The sequence below is a fragment of the Mesoplodon bidens genome (genome assembly GCF_964165515.1).
Source record: "Mesoplodon bidens genome assembly, chromosome: 1".
NCBI lineage: Eukaryota > Metazoa > Chordata > Mammalia > Artiodactyla > Ziphiidae > Mesoplodon > Mesoplodon bidens.
The window spans coordinates 114,314,116-114,330,939 of NC_138176.1; the positions used below are offsets into that span (position 1 = coordinate 114,314,116).

General features: G+C 44.8%; 2 protein-coding genes across 4 annotated transcripts in view; one reads left to right on the forward strand and one right to left on the reverse strand.

The window, feature by feature from the left end:
- The window catches only part of LGALS8 (galectin 8), a 30,516-nt gene extending 22,150 nt beyond the window's left edge, over positions 1–8,366 (forward strand). For 2 of the 3 annotated variants that reach the window (XM_081241265.1, XM_081241263.1), the window contains 6 exons: positions 767–886; positions 1,705–1,761; positions 2,551–2,577; positions 3,305–3,393; positions 4,129–4,294; positions 7,077–8,366. In XM_081241265.1, coding sequence (XP_081097391.1) covers positions 767–886; positions 1,705–1,761; positions 2,551–2,577; positions 3,305–3,393; positions 4,129–4,294; positions 7,077–7,226 — 609 coding nt within the window. In that variant the 3' untranslated portion in view covers positions 7,227–8,366. The remainder of the gene's footprint in view (positions 1–766; positions 887–1,704; positions 1,762–2,550; positions 2,578–3,304; positions 3,394–4,128; positions 4,295–7,076) is intronic. The other variant, XM_081241264.1, reaches the window with a different exon arrangement.
- A 145-nt stretch (positions 8,367–8,511) lies between these two features.
- Positions 8,512–16,824, reverse strand: part of HEATR1 (HEAT repeat containing 1) — a 50,694-nt gene continuing 42,381 nt past the window's right edge. The window contains exons 37-45 of the mRNA XM_081241251.1: positions 16,428–16,578; positions 15,290–15,448; positions 14,994–15,128; positions 14,765–14,869; positions 14,510–14,678; positions 13,656–13,810; positions 12,946–13,104; positions 11,183–11,291; positions 8,512–10,204 (exon numbers count right to left, since the gene is read on the reverse strand). Coding sequence (XP_081097377.1) covers positions 10,116–10,204; positions 11,183–11,291; positions 12,946–13,104; positions 13,656–13,810; positions 14,510–14,678; positions 14,765–14,869; positions 14,994–15,128; positions 15,290–15,448; positions 16,428–16,578 — 1,231 coding nt within the window. The 3' untranslated portion in view covers positions 8,512–10,115. The remainder of the gene's footprint in view (positions 10,205–11,182; positions 11,292–12,945; positions 13,105–13,655; positions 13,811–14,509; positions 14,679–14,764; positions 14,870–14,993; positions 15,129–15,289; positions 15,449–16,427; positions 16,579–16,824) is intronic.

A 16,824-nucleotide genomic window follows, 5' to 3' on the forward strand; every position in this document is an offset into this window, starting at 1 on the left:
AGGCGGGCACAGCCAGCGTCCCTGCCGGGGTCGCCGTGCCGATGGAGGGTGGGGCCAGCGCAGCCGGCTTCTGTTAGCTCATTGCGCCTTGCAGGGCTGAGCTTCCTTCTGACCTGGCACAGCCTTACACTCAGGATGGGAAAGTAACCCCGGGCAGCAGGACCAGCAGGGCTGGGGAGTCTGAACTGACAGACAGATGGGATCCCGGCATAGGAGTCGGGGTTTGTAAAGTTGCGTCCTGCCGCGGCCTAGTCATGTAGGATCTTGAGATCCTAGACCCAGAGGAGCTCGTAGCAACCCCGCTGCGTGTCGTCAGTGCTCCCTCGGGTGTGTGTGGTCCTGAGGCGCCTCCACCCCCTGGCCCGCGAGCCTGCGGAGGACTTGATGGCTCAGGTGGACACTCCCCACCTGAGGTGCAGACCCCACTGACCCTCAGAGCCTGCTCCCACCAGCACTTCTCCCCTAAACCTCCTCTCTCCCCTCATCCCTCCTCTGGCCATTGGAGTACTTGGGTCTGTATCATTCTTTTTAATGCTTGTCCGTGCTCTTGAGCTTTGTTTTTTTCCTGTTTCTTTTGCCTGCCAATGGGATTTTCAGCTCCTTGAGATCAGAGACTGTACTGTGTTCGGTGTGTCTTCCCAACACTCCTACAAGTACTGACATCTGGCAGGAGAGGGAGGCGCCCCGTGCACTGGTACCCGCTAAAATGCATTTATTAACTGTTTTATTCGGCGGGTGGGGGGGCCTGTCTTCTGTGTTTGTCCAGGTGGCTGTCAATGGAAAACATACCCTCATCTACGCCCACAGGATCAGCCTAGAGAAGATTGACACCCTGGGCATTTATGGCAAAGTTATCATTCACTCCGTGGGTTTCAGCTTCAGCTCGGTCAGTGCCCCTCCATTGGGGGCGGCAGGGGGTCTTTGGTGATGTTTTCTTGAAAACTGTGTAAATATGTCCCTTGTTAGTGTGTTAATTTCTTGGAAGTAAATCTTTCAGACTAGTAGGATGCTAATCATTGACCTGGGCTTGCTTGTCTGTGGGATCTCAAATCTAGCATGGTTCCAACAAAAACCCAAAACAGTAACAACAAAACAAACAGCCTTTACAGCTGGAGAGGGGTTGTTTCCTTGATACAGGAGCATAGTGGAGCAGTTCGCTAGGATTGCTTCCTAGAAGCGGGATGTCAAAGGGTACCTGCATTTTAATTTAGGGTTGAAATTGCTAACCTGCCCTCCAAAGAGAGTAAAACAAAGTAGTCTCAAGATCTGTATTCATTTGCTCACATTCTTCTTTTTTTTTTTTTTGCGGTATGCGGGCCTCTCACTGCTGCGGCCTCTCCCGTTGCGGAGCACAGGCTCCGGAGGCGCAGGCCCAGCCGCCATGGCTCATGGGACCAGCCGCTCCGCGGCATGTGGGATCTTCCTGGACCGGGGCACGAACCTGCGTCCCCCGCATCGGCAGGTGGACTCTCAACCACTGTGCCACCAGGGAAGCCCCTGCACATTCTTCTTGACATTAGTTCTGATTTTAACATTTGCCAGCTTGATAGAGGGGAGAAGGATGCTAATGTTCATGCATTTTTGGATCATAATTTTCTGTCATATTTTCATGTTTAATACCATTTATAATTTTTTTGGATATGTCAAGCAGGTTATATTTAGAATTCTGATGGATGTTAAATATTAATCTGAACTTTTCTTCAGGATTTAAGAAGTAGCCAAGCATCTACTCTGGAATGGACAGAGATAAGTGAAGAAAATGTAAATATTAAATCTCTTCATGAACCACCAGTTTAAAAATGTTTTTTTAGTTGCCATGTAAATTAGGTGGCAGGCAGGCTGAGTTTTTTTTAAAAAAACTATGTTTTTAATATGAAAACTAAAGTTTTTAATAATTAATAGGCTGGAAGTAATCGTTTGAAAATTGAGGCGTATACTTCAGGGTGCCAGGTGCTGTAAGTTTTGCTGTTTAGACTCTCAGTGGATCTGACCACTACGCACCAATCTTCTGTACAAAGAACTCTCTGAACTGCTGAATAGGGCTGTCAGGAGGTGTTTATAAACAGTGAGCACAGCCAGTGCATGGGCAAACGAACTTCCACGTGTATCTTCTCCCCCTGTGGAAACAACTGTGGTTCAGACGTTTTTTGCTATTATTAGTGTGGAGAAAGTGAGGCCTTACTGATCTCAGCACATTCCTAGACAGACTAGAATCTCAGCATTTGGGGAGCACCCTGGGAAGAACAAGGAAAATGTGTTTGAAGCCCACATGTGGCCTTCGGGAAATGCTCAGCTTGTGGTGGAGGTTATAGGATTCAGATGAACAGGACAGTCAGTCTATTCCCAGCCTGAGTGGCACTCTGCAGCTCCAAAGCACTCGGTCAGAAAGCACTGGCCACCTGCATGTCCCCCCCCTCCCCTGCCCCGGAGTGGAGCAGGCACTACCGGCCCAGGCTCTGGGTGGTACAGCCAGTAAGATCCAACTGCTCATGTTATAAAATGTATTTCTTCCCTGTCAAACGTCTTTATTTTGTCTTTCTCTTCCAATAGGTACAAAAGTCTGGCGTGTCACAGTTTGTAAGTATTTCTGCTATAACATGTGGAACCTTTTATAAGATTGCCCAGGAAATGAATAGTTGAAGCCTTGGAAGACAGGTTCATTCATTCCATACCTTATTGCAGAACTGTTTCCCTACAGCCTAGTAATAGAGGAGACATTTCTAAAATCGTCCCCAGAACTGTCTACACCAAGAGCAAAGGTTCGCTGGCCAATCATACTTTGACTTGCTCCAAAATACTACCTACTGACTGTTTGTCAAAGGTTTGAAGAGCCAAAATTTTCTTAATTCTAACAAGTTAAGTGTTAGTTAGCTGATATGTGTAACCGCTACCCTCAGTACAAGCCCAAAGCAGCCACTCTGTTTGCACTGGTGTCCTGGACGGCTATCAGTCAACCGGATGTCAGGTCCCTGAGCCATTAGTGTGTGTTTCTGTAACTCCCCCTACCTCAGCCGCTTCCCCTCCAGGCTGAAGGCAGCGCACGCTTCAGGCCAGCCGAGGTGACTTTCTCAGAGGGCATTTCACTCAGGCAGAGGATGTCAGGTCCCTCCCCACATCCATTCATTTCATTGTCTGAAAAATGGAGTGTTTGCTGTGAGCCAGGGACCCAGCTGGGATCAAGGCAGACTTGGTCTGTCCCTTCATGGGGTTCTCGGCCTTTAAACATTTCCCAGTGTCTTTCGGCAGTTTTCCCTCAAGATCCCTTTTTGCAGGCTTCCTGATGCTAACTGGGGTTTCTTTGCAGACTCTGCCATTCGTAGCGAGGTTGAGCTCCTCAATGGGCCCTGGACGGACTGTCGTCATAAAAGGAGAAGTAAATACAAACGCCAAAGGGTCAGTATCAGTAAGTGGCCGTAATAATGCAGCAGCTGCTGCGTGTCTCTCTTACAGCTGTAACCCTGTCAACAATCTCGTGAGGTGTAAGTCGGGCTAATGTCATAAGCTTCATTTGAAAAGTGAGACTGTTAAAGCCAGAGGAAGTTGGACTGCTGACAAGTAGTTGGTGGCACCTAGGCTTTTTGTGGCCAGACAGGAGGGTGGCATTTTTGTCCACGAGGCCCACCCTTGTAGAACTGCAGGGCAGCTCTGTGAGAGCAGATCACTTTTATTAGGGCTCGTTCCTCTTGCCATGGGTCTTATAAGAGTCCTGCTTTTAGAACCTTTTCCAGAGGTGTTCAGAGTTCTGAAAGCTTGAAATGAGAGCTATTTCCTAGCAAGTAGTACACTTTGAAGAAGAACAGGGCACTTGTAAATGCTGAAAGACTTCCTGCTCGGAAGGACCCTATTCTTGAAGCAGACGTGATCCTTTGGGTCACTTGCTCTTACCGTTTAATTTCTTCCTGTAGCCTTAAACGTGGATTTAAAAGTTGTTCGTATTTTTATTTTGCAAGTAACATACTTATACCAACAGTATGCTGACTCGGAATTTTAAATGTCACCTCATCGGCATTCCTGGGTCCTTGTGTGTACATGTTTTGTGTAATCAGTTTAATTCTGATTGTTAAAATTGCAGAAACTGGACTCCTCTCTTCTACTTGGCTAATTAGTTTTTTAAAATTCTCTCAAAAGCTTTGCTGTTGATCTACTATCAGGAAAATCCAAGGATATTGCTCTCCACCTGAACCCACGCCTGAATGTTAAAGCATTTGTAAGAAATTCTTTTCTTCAGGAGTCCTGGGGAGAAGAAGAGAGAAGTATTACCTGTTTCCCTTTTAGTCCTGGGATGTACTTTGAGGTGAGATGATTATCTTTTTTGAAAATAGGACAGGAAAAAGAATCCTGCGGGCAGGGGTAAGATGCAAGATAAATGGTCCATTTAAATTGAGTCCAACTTAATATGTGGCAATTGTGTGTGGCTTTTGTTTATTTGGAGATTTTGAATGCCGTCTTTTATAACGCAGATGATCAGCATAAACGGCCAAGCCAGTCGAGTGCCATGTTATTTGCGTTGGAATTATCTGACGTTTGTTTTCATAATGACCATTTCTGTGTAGCCCTATATTAGTTAATAGGAATTTCAACAGGAACCTTGTCTCAGGGCGGGAGTAGCGCGTTTAATCCTAAGTAATCATGAGGAGGTAGGAGCCACGAAACTGCCGGTGCTATCCATCGTCTCGGTGACACACAGCTTAGGTGGCATTATTCTCTTCCAGGCAGTCCTGTTTGTATATATTCAAAGAAAGACACATTTAGACCACCGGGACTTGAAGGCATGTAGTCCTGAGCCCCTGGAGATGCAAATATTCTAACACAGCCTCTCCCCAGATGTGCTTCCGGGTAGTCTCGCCACGCGGATGCTGCATGGTTGGCTGGGTGCCCTCACCAGCTTACGTGACTCACTGCTCACGTGGTCATTTAGGGTCACTGATTTCGGTCATGCTCCTCCAGCATTTTAAACTGTCACATGCTCTGGACCGTTGGAGCTCGCAAGACTCCTCAGAGTTGTTAGAAGCGTGAACATCAGGCTGAATAGAAGGTGGTGATTTGGCATTAATATTTATTCGTAAGTTCCTGTCTAATGCAGTGCCCTGGTTTGGGGAGTGACAGACAGGAGCGAGCTCATCATAGGTTCCCTGGAAGTGGTGGGTACTCGTTTGGAATTCAGAAGGAGGTGGGGGGGTAAAGGTAATCTGTGTTTTCCAGATTTGGGGGATGATACAGACAAGTCGCTGGAGGTGGGAAGGGCAGCACAGGGGTTGCTGACTAGGCGGCAGTCGGGGTGTGAAGGGTGACGTGGGTTCACTGGAGGGAGAGGTGGCTGCTCCGGCAGGAAGCTGATCCTTGTGGTTGGTGACTGGAAACTCGTGACCTGTTTTTTGACCTACTTGAGGCCCAAGTTTGGGACTACTGTATTAAAATAAAGGAGGAAAACAACACATTCTCTTAATTATCTTCCTTTTGTTAGTTTTCTACTTCAGGAGGAAGAGTAGTTGTCCTCATGTTGGATCATTGTTGTCAATTTTTTTGTAGAGATAGCTTTTTTCCAATAGCTTTAAACTCCTGCCTTTTTAATAGGCTTTCATTTGAGATTCTCAGATCTTTGCATTAAAGCCATTGCTCTGCTTTTAAATAGTATCTTCTGTTCCTTGGCATTTCAGATTCACTTATTAGTTCCAGCTGGAATCATTTAAAAAGTATCTTTCGGTTTTGTAATTTCATCTGTGAGCTCTTTATCAAATTCATGTTTTTAGGAGCTGTTCAGGTGGTTGAGGGATCTTGGTGTTCCACGTTTTCATGTATGTACTTTTCTTTTCTTTGTTTTGCAACAGTGTGTCCACTAGGCTGCCTGCCATTTCTCTTCCATTTGTAACATAAGGTGCTGGCTCTGCACTTGCTCTGACTTAGTCTAGAGAACTCTTTTCCCACTGCATCCGTCTAATGCCAGTTTGTTTTCCCTTCTGAGCATGAGGCTGTGTGTTTTGTGTTCTCTTGAGATTTTGTTAAATGTCTATCACCAAAGGTCCCTTCCACCTGGTTGAAACTGGGATTTCCACCATTGTTGTGGGCATATAATCCCCAGTTATGGCTATTTTCCCCAGTTCTCTGTATAGCCCTGCCACCTTCATCTGTGTCAGTTATTGCTGTTATCCATGGAATTTCCCCCTCTTCCTAATCTCCCCCAGCAGCCATTTCCACTAGTCCTAGCAAAAGAAATAAGACACTCAGTTGGCTGCTTTGCAGATCCAGATTTTGTGCCTCAGTCTGGCCTCCGGGGATGGAGGTGGGGAGCGCAGAGGAGAGCACAGTGTGGGTTCACCCAACTGGCCTGTGCAGTGTGGGTGGGAAACAAATGGTAGTCAGTGGCCAGACTGGCATGGGGAACGTGGTAGCAGAAGTAAGAGGTTTAGGTGTACGAGCGATTTAAAAGGATAGCAGTTAACTCTGAAGGGCTAACACCAGTGAGGACTCTGAACTGAATCTCTGCCAAAACTCACAGGTTCATAGAACACTGAGCTTTGAAGAGCTCTGGAGAAACAGACATGAAGTGCTGAGCTGGGATGGGAATCAGGGTCACCAAGCAGCTCTGCAATCCCTAGCAAGTGCCCTAAACTTCTGAGATTTCATATTGTCTGAGTTGCCCAAGACCCTAGAGTTTGAGGCAGCAAAGTGAGGATCCAAGCCCCTTGGTTCCCAGCCTGTGACTGGGAACCAGCTCTTCTGTGAACGAGTGTCACAGTCAGCCATTTTCTCCTTCCCAAGTGCCGGCGAGGAGGGTGGCTTGCCACTTCCCCAGGAGCACGGGGCAGGAGAGGGCGCATGCAGAGGACAGGAAGCCAGCAGGCCCTGGGGAGTGTGAGGGTCCAGGCACGTGAGAGTCACTTCCCGGAGTGGGACAAGGCAGAAAGTGCCACTACAGATACACGTTAGTCAGGTCCTAGAAACTGCAGCAGGGAGTCGGCGGTGGCAGGCTGGGAGAGGAAACCAAATGGTTTACTTTTTGACACGCCTGTTCGTGTGCGGGAAGCAAACTCTTAAGCCCAGGGGCACCACTAATGTTGTGTATACTTTCCTTCCAGATGATAATTTATTGTGATGTTAGAGAATTCAAGGTTGCAGTAAATGGTGTACACAGCCTGGAGTACAGACACAGATTTAAAGACCTGAGTCATGTCGACACGCTGCAAATCGACGGCGATATCCACTTACTGGAAGTAAGGAGCTGGTAGCTGACAGGTGTGCTACAAAAACTGAAATACAGATGACTTCTGTAACACTGCCCTTGTTAAAATGCATCTTACTCTCATGATATGGTTTATATATGTTGTTAAAATGAGCTGAAGTCCTACTGGGTGTCCTCAGTCCATGTCACGCAGTGAGGCTTTGTCAAGCAAAAAGTGAGGACGTTTGAGGCAACAGCAGCTTATAGCCAGTATTATAATAGGCCTTTCTGCTCTCTCTCCTGCACCCTGGCCGCCTCCTTTTTAAACCTACTTCACATTCAACAAGTGTTTACTAAGAGCCTGCTGTAACACAGTAGCCACCCTGCACGGAGCGCTTGGCTTTTGCCAGCACTGTGCTGGGAGCTGGGAGGACACAGTGGGGCACGTACGTTCCCTGTTCTGTTCAGCTCAGAACCTTCCGTGCTTTGCCACTGTGCCATTGTTTCTCCTCCATGCACTACATAAACTCACCAGGCACTTAGAAGAATTATTCTATTAGATCATCACCTAAGGACACTATAGGCGACACCACTCTTCCTCCAGTGCTGCCCTTCATACCCAGTGTTTGATCGTATCCTGTAATTGAGAGGATTGATGTTGACCTACATCTGGCAGTTTTCTTTAGCATAATAGCTAGCTCTTCTAGCTGTAAGCATTACCAAATAATTATCATTATGAGGTCTGAACACAGCACAAGATAGAGGCAAAAAACAAAGCAGAACGAACAAAACCAAATGGTGCTGAAATTAACTTGATGTCAGTCTCCAGGCCACTGATCTTCTGTACCAGTAACTGCTTATTTTAGAATATTGGAATTTAGGGTGAGTCAGAGGTCTCCTCTGCACATACTCTATAGAAAGCTTAAGGTAGACGAGAGATGGATTCAATTTGTAAAATGTTTGCAGGTAACAAAGCAATGCCAAGATTAGACTTAATGACTGATTATAGAACAGGCCCTATCAGAAAGTAAAATACACCATCAGAGACCAGTGAAGTAGAGAGAGGCGGTGTGTGTCTGTTGCTTGTCCGCACGCAGACCAGCACTGCCTCTCCTCTTCTAAGACGACCCCATCACCGTTAGTGACTGAGATCAAAACGCTGTTCTCCCTTCAGTGATTAAAATCAAACCTGTATCAGCAAGTTAAACTGTTGTTGCATTTCTGTAATTTTTTGTTATTCTTTGAAGTGAGTTGGCAGAAGTTCTTTGTAGAATTCTTACAGGTCAGATCTTGTCACAGGGAATTTCAAAGCCTTGGGAGTGGGAAGGTAAAAAGCTAGATCAGTCAGATCATTTTATATTAAATCACTGGGCTGAATTCTGCCAGGATTTGGGAATATTTTCACAACAGCTTTTGGTTAGGTATTATCTGTATCCCTATAGTGGAAAAAATACTATTACCAGTCTTACTTCTAAAAAGTACTCAGTGTAGAAACTTCTAGCACTTAATTCTTTTCCACCTTTTCATATTAATTTATTATGCTCAGTCTTGCCAAGCTAAAACAAACAAAAAAACAATGGTGGAGGAGAGGATGTTGGGAAAGCTGTAGAAGGCAAGAAGGGTCTAGTATCCCCCAAGGGGTTTTTTTCCTCTGGAAAAGAACATCAGAGGGCCTGGCAGATGGTGGAAACTGTGGACCACTTAGGAAAAAAGAAAAGCCCACTTAGCTTGTTTCCTGTAAGTCTTAAACATAGTTCATTTTCATTTTATGTGGATGATACTAAGAAGTCAGACCATTTCTTTGACAGAATAAATACAAAATCTTAAGATTTTTTTTGAAAAGACGCTATTCGCATTTATTAATGAATCCTGTTGAGATGTTTCATAAAGAGAAATACGCATTCCTAGCAAGCTGTCTCCAAACTGCACATCAGCCTTTTGCTTGTCACAATTCCACACTAAGTTTCTGAATTAAATTAGATCAAGGGCTTTCAGACTTGATTTGAACACCAATGGAACAGTGCTTAGATGCCTTAAATTTTAAAAAGGGATAAATAAGTAAATTAAATGCCTTAAACAAAATAAAGGCAGATTTGTTTACTTTTATTTGGGCCCTCACTTTGCAGCTTCACCATGACATAGTATAGAGATTAGAGAACTTTAAAAAAAATCTGTTGTTTACTTTTTTCCTCATAAAAGTAATCCTTGTTTAACCACCAATAGAAATGTGAGCATTTCTAACCCTGAAGGGGCTCCTCCTTACCACCTGGTGTTTCTGAGCCCTCGTTATTTCTGGGAGCAGTCAGGTGTGGCTGTGTTATAAACAGCCTACTGCCTCCACCCCCCCCCGACCCCCAAAAGACTGAAGGACAAAGGAGAGACGATCATAGTCCAGAGTAGAAAATGCATTCCAGAACTACTCCCCTCCATGAGCACAAGCAAAATTAAGACTGAAATGTCATCTACCCAAAATGAAAAGTGAAAGTCCAAATGGCTTTACAGTTGAAACCATTCTTGTTGGGTGCTGAATAACTCTCATTTTCAAGAAGTAAAGAGCTGCTTTGAGTGAAATCTCTGACACGGATACCACATACAAAAGATAGTCCTTTACCAGGAAAGTTAAGGCTTTACAGTCTAAATGGGGGTTAGCTTTGGGTGCTAAAATTAATCATGTATGTAATGGTAATAACATCACTCAGAAAAGACCATAATTGATGGTCTTAATTAAACAAACAGCAGTCTGTATAAAAATACCATGTATCATTTACTCTTTTTGTATATTCTGTACAACTGGCAGGAGAGGCTTATGTGGTAGCACAAACCAGGTGGGAATTTTGTAAAGAAGTCCAAGTAGGTGTTAACGGCACCAAAAATAATATGGTCCTAAACACCCAAAATAAAAATATGAAAAATAAGTCTGACCTCTGAACAGTATGAAATACCAGAAACCAAGGTTTTAGAAGTAGCTCTGGAGCGGCTCTCCCAGGATAGTTTCCAGCTGCTGAACAGTCTTCTGGCACTGATGCTCCACCTCTTCACATTCATCTAAAAACAAAATCAAAGTGAGTCAATCTTCCTGCCTCAGTTCTCAGAGCCTGGTTCTTCACATCTCGCATTCGCTGGCCGTCAGTCAGAAGAGAGAAATGACGCACAGTACTGAGGCGGAAGCCATCCTGGAAACCCCTCCTCTGCCTTCCTCCTGCCTGCCTTCATTCCCTTCTTTCGGTCTAGGACTTGGGAAGCAGAATAAGACAGACCCCAAGAGAGTGGTGCACAAATGAAAATTCCAGATGCCTAGCGATGCCACTCTTTTTAGTAGTTCACACAGCCCCTCTCCAGGAGGGAGGAAACAAAGGTGCAGGCACCTGGTTTTGGATCAGCAGTGAATCGCTAACATGAAGGCATCTGTCTGCTTGCCTCCATCACCCCGCTGATAAGCTGCACTGTTATTTCTTGGGCTGCGTGGTGGCACAGTGCTCCTTCTGCCGTTGGTCCAGAACTGCACAAACCTGGACTTAAACCCCAGTTCCACCTGTCACATATTTTTATCAGCTAGATTACTTAATCTCTTAAAGCCTCTAGTTTTTTCCTTTATAAAAGGGGGATAACGGCATATGCCTTGTGAGGATTAACGACATCATCCACATAGAGCACAGAGTAAGTGCTGGTCATGAACAGGCAGCCACCCCATTGCAGCCTTAGTGGCACTGGATGTTTTGGTATAATAACCCTATTATCTGTGGACCAAAATATTCAATCATAGACATGCATGAGGTTAAAGAAAAACAATATCATAGTCTGCACTGTCAGCAAAAAACACAAAAGTAAAGATAGTGAGATTATGCTATAAACAAACCTCAAATGACAATGAGGCAGCCCCTGCACCCCATTCAAACCAGGAGCTCAGCCTCTGCGTAGAGGGCTAGAGACACGAGCTCATCACAGGCTATCCAATGTGCATTCTCATTGGGCACATTCCCACAGAAGTTCACTCTAATTATTTCTTAATAGTTTGGGAATTACCTTCCATCAATTCAGCTAAGAAAGGAATGGATTCTGGTAATAAGACGATATAATTCTCTCTCAGTTTTTCAGCCAGTGCCAGCACCGTAATCAGAGCAGCAAATCGAACCTGAAAGGGATAAGAAAGGTGAAGAATAATTTAAAAAAAAAAACACTAATATTCTTGTATTACTTTATGATCTAACTTGAGATGAGCTCCGAATTTTAAACTGTTAACCTCGCGTGAGTTTATTTCACTTTCTGGCCAACTTTCATCTTGGAATACCAGTTCGTTTTAACAATTCGGGATCCGTCTATAATATGGGCAACCTTATAAATCAGCGCTTTTCAATCTGTGTTCTAGAACTACAAGCCTTTCATGTGAAATGTCTTTTTATAACATTTTTCTTAAAACAAACCAGTAAAAATGCCACCTGCAAATTCAAGTGTGTCATCAAGGGACTGCACTAGAGCCGCTGGTGATGCTGACCTGGCAGGACCGCGTCGCCGGCCACTGCAGGCAGGACTCCCATCCTCAGGACCCTGACGGGTCACCGTGTGGTTGTGTGAGGGGCCAGGCACCGGTGGCCGCACCCTCACCTCAGCCTGACTAAAAAACACACTCATTGTGTCATAAATGTCCTAGTTTTGGAACTTAAAAGATTGGAGTGTTGCTCACATGACTTGTCTATGACAAGGAATGCATCAGTTATTTGTTTTATTAGTGATTCACTTTGAAACAAAAGCTATGTTAGTCTTCTTTCTGGTTTTGGGTAATTCTGGTAAAGAATATTTGGATAGAGCAAAGTGAGTTGCTGAAAAAACATTTGTTACTGCCTATGTTCAATCAGGATTTTCTTGATATTGTACAATCAAAACAACATATTACAAAACAACAAATTTAACGCTGCAACTTTGTAAGATCCTACAATTTAAAACTTGGGGGTTCCCATCCATACATCTGTGAAGAAGAATTAGCATAAGAAGAAAAATATATTTTGTTAATTGCATTTTACTTCCAAGATCTTTCAAGCCAATCTAGAAAAAGAAAACCTTGGGCACTTCGATCCTTTCATGTGTAAAAAGGAAACTGAACTAGAAAAAAATTAAAGTAATAAAAACATTAATCTGGAAAAAAATAAATAAAAAATAAAATAAAATTTGGGGGTTCATCGAAATAGCCTCATTGTTTTCATTACTTCCTAATAAAGAAATGCTGTGAATTTCAACTAATAAATTTATTAACAAAATTCTGCTTCAGTCTGTTTGATCCACTGAGGTTCTAGTGTGATAATTAGCTTGAGGAATGGCGATTCATTGCTAGAACAGTTTGAAAACTTCCAAACTTCCGCTCATCCTCCCCCCTATGTTAATGAGCATCAACCGCTAGCCCTTACCGTGCGTCACTCCACCAAGTCCTAAGCCTGAGATCGATACACAACAGGGATAATACTCTGCTCTAACTCAAAGGAATGTTCTGTAGACAAAGCATGCTGTCTCTGGGAGCACACGGACATTTAAATGGTGCATAAGAAACATCAGGAATTCAAGTCTTTTCAATATGTAAAAGTGTAAAGTATTTTAGTGCTCGTGTCTAGCACACCATGGGGGTGGGGGAGGACTGCCGTTATTTACAAATGGCCTGTAAGTGAAAACCAAGTTTCTCAGGCTCAACCTTCTGCCTGACACAGCCGAACCCTGGTGCTAGAAGACACGCAGCACTGCAGACCGGTGAGGCCCCAGGGAGAGCGCACAGCATCCCTGCTGGCACTGCGGCTCCTAACCTTGGGTGAGGAGTCCCTCATCTTCAGCAGGATCTGGTAGTTCAGTGGTTTCCAAAGCGAGTCGTCTGCCATGGCCACTGAGAACTGTGCAAGGCATGGGATCAGGTGCTTCGTCACCCGTTCCTGGAACGTCTCTTCTCCTCCAAGCCTGTTTTCCAGCTGTTGACAGTGAGACAAGGACTGAGCAACGGGTCTCACTGCTGTTTGAGAAAATACTCAATGTATATAGTACTTTACTACCCTTCCTGATACCAGCAGGCTCAAAAACCAAGGTGCTGTTTAGTCTCAAAAACCAGGTACTGTTTGCTCTCTCTCTCTCTCGAGAGAGAGAGAGCAAATTTACTACCTTATAAGAACTCAAATGGAATCACAGCCCTTAGCATCATCCCTGTCCCCCTGCAGAACCTGAGAGGAGGGCAGCCAGACCCTGACACATTCTCAATGAACCCAGTTTTTAAGAATTAAAAACTTAACTAATACACCTTACATCATATCTCTTATTTGAAAAAATTTAAAGTAAAACTCGGTAAATGCCACTACAAAGGTAAGTTATTAATACATCCATGAAAAATGAGAAATAAACTTTGAAATAAAAATTTCATGAAAGGAAAAAAACACCAGCAAACTGTGGTTCTGGTTGATATAAACCCTGCAGGCATGTAACACTGATGGCTTCCTTATCTTTCAACAGAAGATGATTCACTGGTTACCTGATCCACCAGGGGCATCATCAAGGCTTCCGCTCTCTCTCTACTTAGAAAATGCTGGGTGTCAAAGAGGAAGATTTTATATAAACAGTTCAGAATAAACTGCAGTAGCAAGCAGCACTTTTCAGGGTCACTTTCAGAGTCAAAAAACGCTTCATCTGTAGATAGGGGAGAGAAAATAATGGAAACAAAAATAACAAAAAAAGCTGAATTTCACAATTTAATCTCCAATGTTTAACTTCAAATCGCTATTAATAGAACTATAACCAGAAGGTTATTTCTAAAATGATCTAGAAATCACAATCAGGATGAAGGCAGAGCACAAATTAAATGGACGGTCTCTGAGGGGAGTGATTTGTTCTTTCACAGTTGTTAAGATTCTTGGTTATTAAGATTGCTTAGTTTGGCAAGTGGACTGCTTATTAGCATTAAAAAGTAATCCAGTCGGGCTTCCCTGGTGGCACAATGGTTGAGAGTCCGCCTGCCAATGCAGGGGACATGGGTTCGTGCCCCGGTCCGGGAAGATCCCACATGCCGTGGAGCGGCTGGGCCCGTGAGCCGTAGCCGCTGAGCCTGCGCATCCGGAGCCTGTGCTCCACAACGGGAGAGGCCACAACAGTGAGAGGCCCGCATACCGCACAAAAAACCCCAGAAAACAATCTTAATGTTTTAGAGTTACTTCCAATAACACAGGACTGCCCATTTATTCTTCCTCCCAAGTGACTCAATTAATAACATGCTAAAACACTTCAGTGTCTGACAACTGACTATAAAGAATTCACCTTCCTTATACTTACTGTATCTCGCATAAGGTGCACAGAGCAAGTGTGCCAACTGACCTGGAGTCAGCTACCTACCTGTTTTGGAGATGTTCACCTGGTTCAAGGTGTCAGCGAAAGGCTTCACTAAGTGGCCAGCAAACAGGGTAAAAAGCCCTTTCAGTTTTTCAGCAATGCAATCTGCCAAGTTGTAAAATGTCAACAGCCTGTCCTTTGGGGCGTCCTCTGTTTTAGCCCAATCAAACAGCTAAAAAGACAAAGTAGCATTAGTTTCTTCTTCAGATCTTATAACTGATACGTGAGTAAAAGGACAAGTAGAGGAAAAGAGCTCACCTTGAAGAACAGGGGTCTGAATGTGACCTCAGAAAGTTTTACAACCATGGCCATGAGACAGTCAATGATGTAATTTTCCGTTTTTCCAATTTCCTCCAGATCATTCTGAAAACAGAAGAGCTGATTTGTTAGCCAGAGTAGTGACATCTAGCCCTAATTTTGGCAAGTACAACAGGTCTGAGTCAGGTGAGAAGTTTAGGACGGGGGGTTGGGGGAGAAACACGCCTACCTCAGAGTGCTGGGCGCGGAAGTCCAGGGCCTCCAGGAAGAACGTGGTGAGCTGGGGCTGGTGGGAGGCGAGCTCCTCCTTCCTCATCACCCCAATGTGCTCGCGCAAGACGCTCATAAATGGGCCCATGAGATTCTGAAAACACAGTCAAGAGACACGCCAATTGTTAATATTCCTCTAGTTCATTAATGCATTTATAATGGAATTAAACCACCATTTTCTTCTTTAAGTGAAAATCTAAACATTTCAGTACCACATCTCCCTCCTCCCAAGTCTAATACCCAGTACGGTCTAACCTTCCAGTTCTTCTCAATCTGCTTGTATGTCTTGTTGATGGCTGGCAGTAAGACTCGGGGTGACAGCGTGGTAGCCAGGGTCTTTTTAAGGGACGTGAGATGGACATTAGCCTGGGAGGCAGGAGCTATTTCACTAGTGATTTTCTCCAAGTGAATCACCTGTAAGAATATAACAACAACGATCAAGGCCACCACGGGTCCTCGCCGGGAGCATCTGTCTACACACTTACAGAAAGTCCTGGTGAGGATGGAAAAGCCAGTCCAAATGCTGGTGACTGGGAAAGCTCAGTGCACTCAGCGTCAACACAGGATTCCTTTTAATGCCAACCCCGAATGTTAAAATAAAATAAATAAAAATAAGTATTTATTTGTAGTATTTAATATAAATTAAATAGATTAAAATGGACAGATGCCTCTTTCCAAGAGGGAGTCAGGGATGCAGGCAGATGGTGGAAGGCAGGACACAGAGCACCCAGAACGACGATCTTAGAGAACAGAAATCCGGGGCCCATGAGGAGAGAGAGTCACGTTCTCCTTTGCTAAAGAATCTAGAAAGCTCCTCAGATGCAGAGGTCCCTTTCTATAAGAAGTCGACCTTCAATGCCTGGCTGGAGAGTATGTGAATCGGTTAAGTCATCTGCATCACGGCACTTAAGGCTCCTAACCTCATAAACGGCCAGTGATCAATGCAACAGCATGGGGTGGGGCGGGAGGCCACTCTCGGGCATTTGCATTCCGTCGGAAATGCCACCAGCCCACCGTCTGGACTGCAACACAGGCATTCCGCTAGGACAGATGCCTCAGGGTTAAGAAACCTTCACGTGAGGAACTAAGTGGGCATGCCTGTCTCTACAAGAAGCTCTACCAGACCAAGGCCAAGGAGCTCAGGGGTGGGGGAAAGCAATAAAATACATCCTGCAAAGTCAAAAAAGAGAAGAGCCTCATGACCAAGTGACACCCATACCAACGTCACGACTGAACAGGAGGGATGATGGCAGTGAAAAAGGGACACATTCACTAAAAACAAGCACCTCTTTTCAGAAATAAGAATCTTCCTGCCAAATGCAAAACGTCAAGCACAAATAAAATGATCAAATCTGTAAGCTTTCCCCTTCCCCCCCTGCAGTCACCAGCTCACCTGCAACAAGACACCTTCCAGGTAGGGGCTGATGAAGTGCGGCAGGGTCTCAGCCACCTTCTGCAGGGCCACCAGGGCGCTGAGCAGGTAGACCTCGCCCGAGGCCAGGTCGCGGGTGCGCCTCATGGTTGTCAGCAATGGCGGCATCAGGCTGGAAAGAAAGGGCACAAGTTTCTTTGAGGAGAACGGAGCAGAAGTCACTCTGAAAAAATCCAAAGGACCGTGTCCGTTACATCTCTGACGTCCCACAAAACGTCTACACGGTTTATGTGACCGAGAGCGAGAGCTCTCCCAGTGCCCACAGTACTGACACAACGTCACCTTAAATCATAACACCACCTTGCAGTTTAACACTTGCTGTGTGTCGGGCAAAAAAGCCCTGCACGCACTGCCCCGC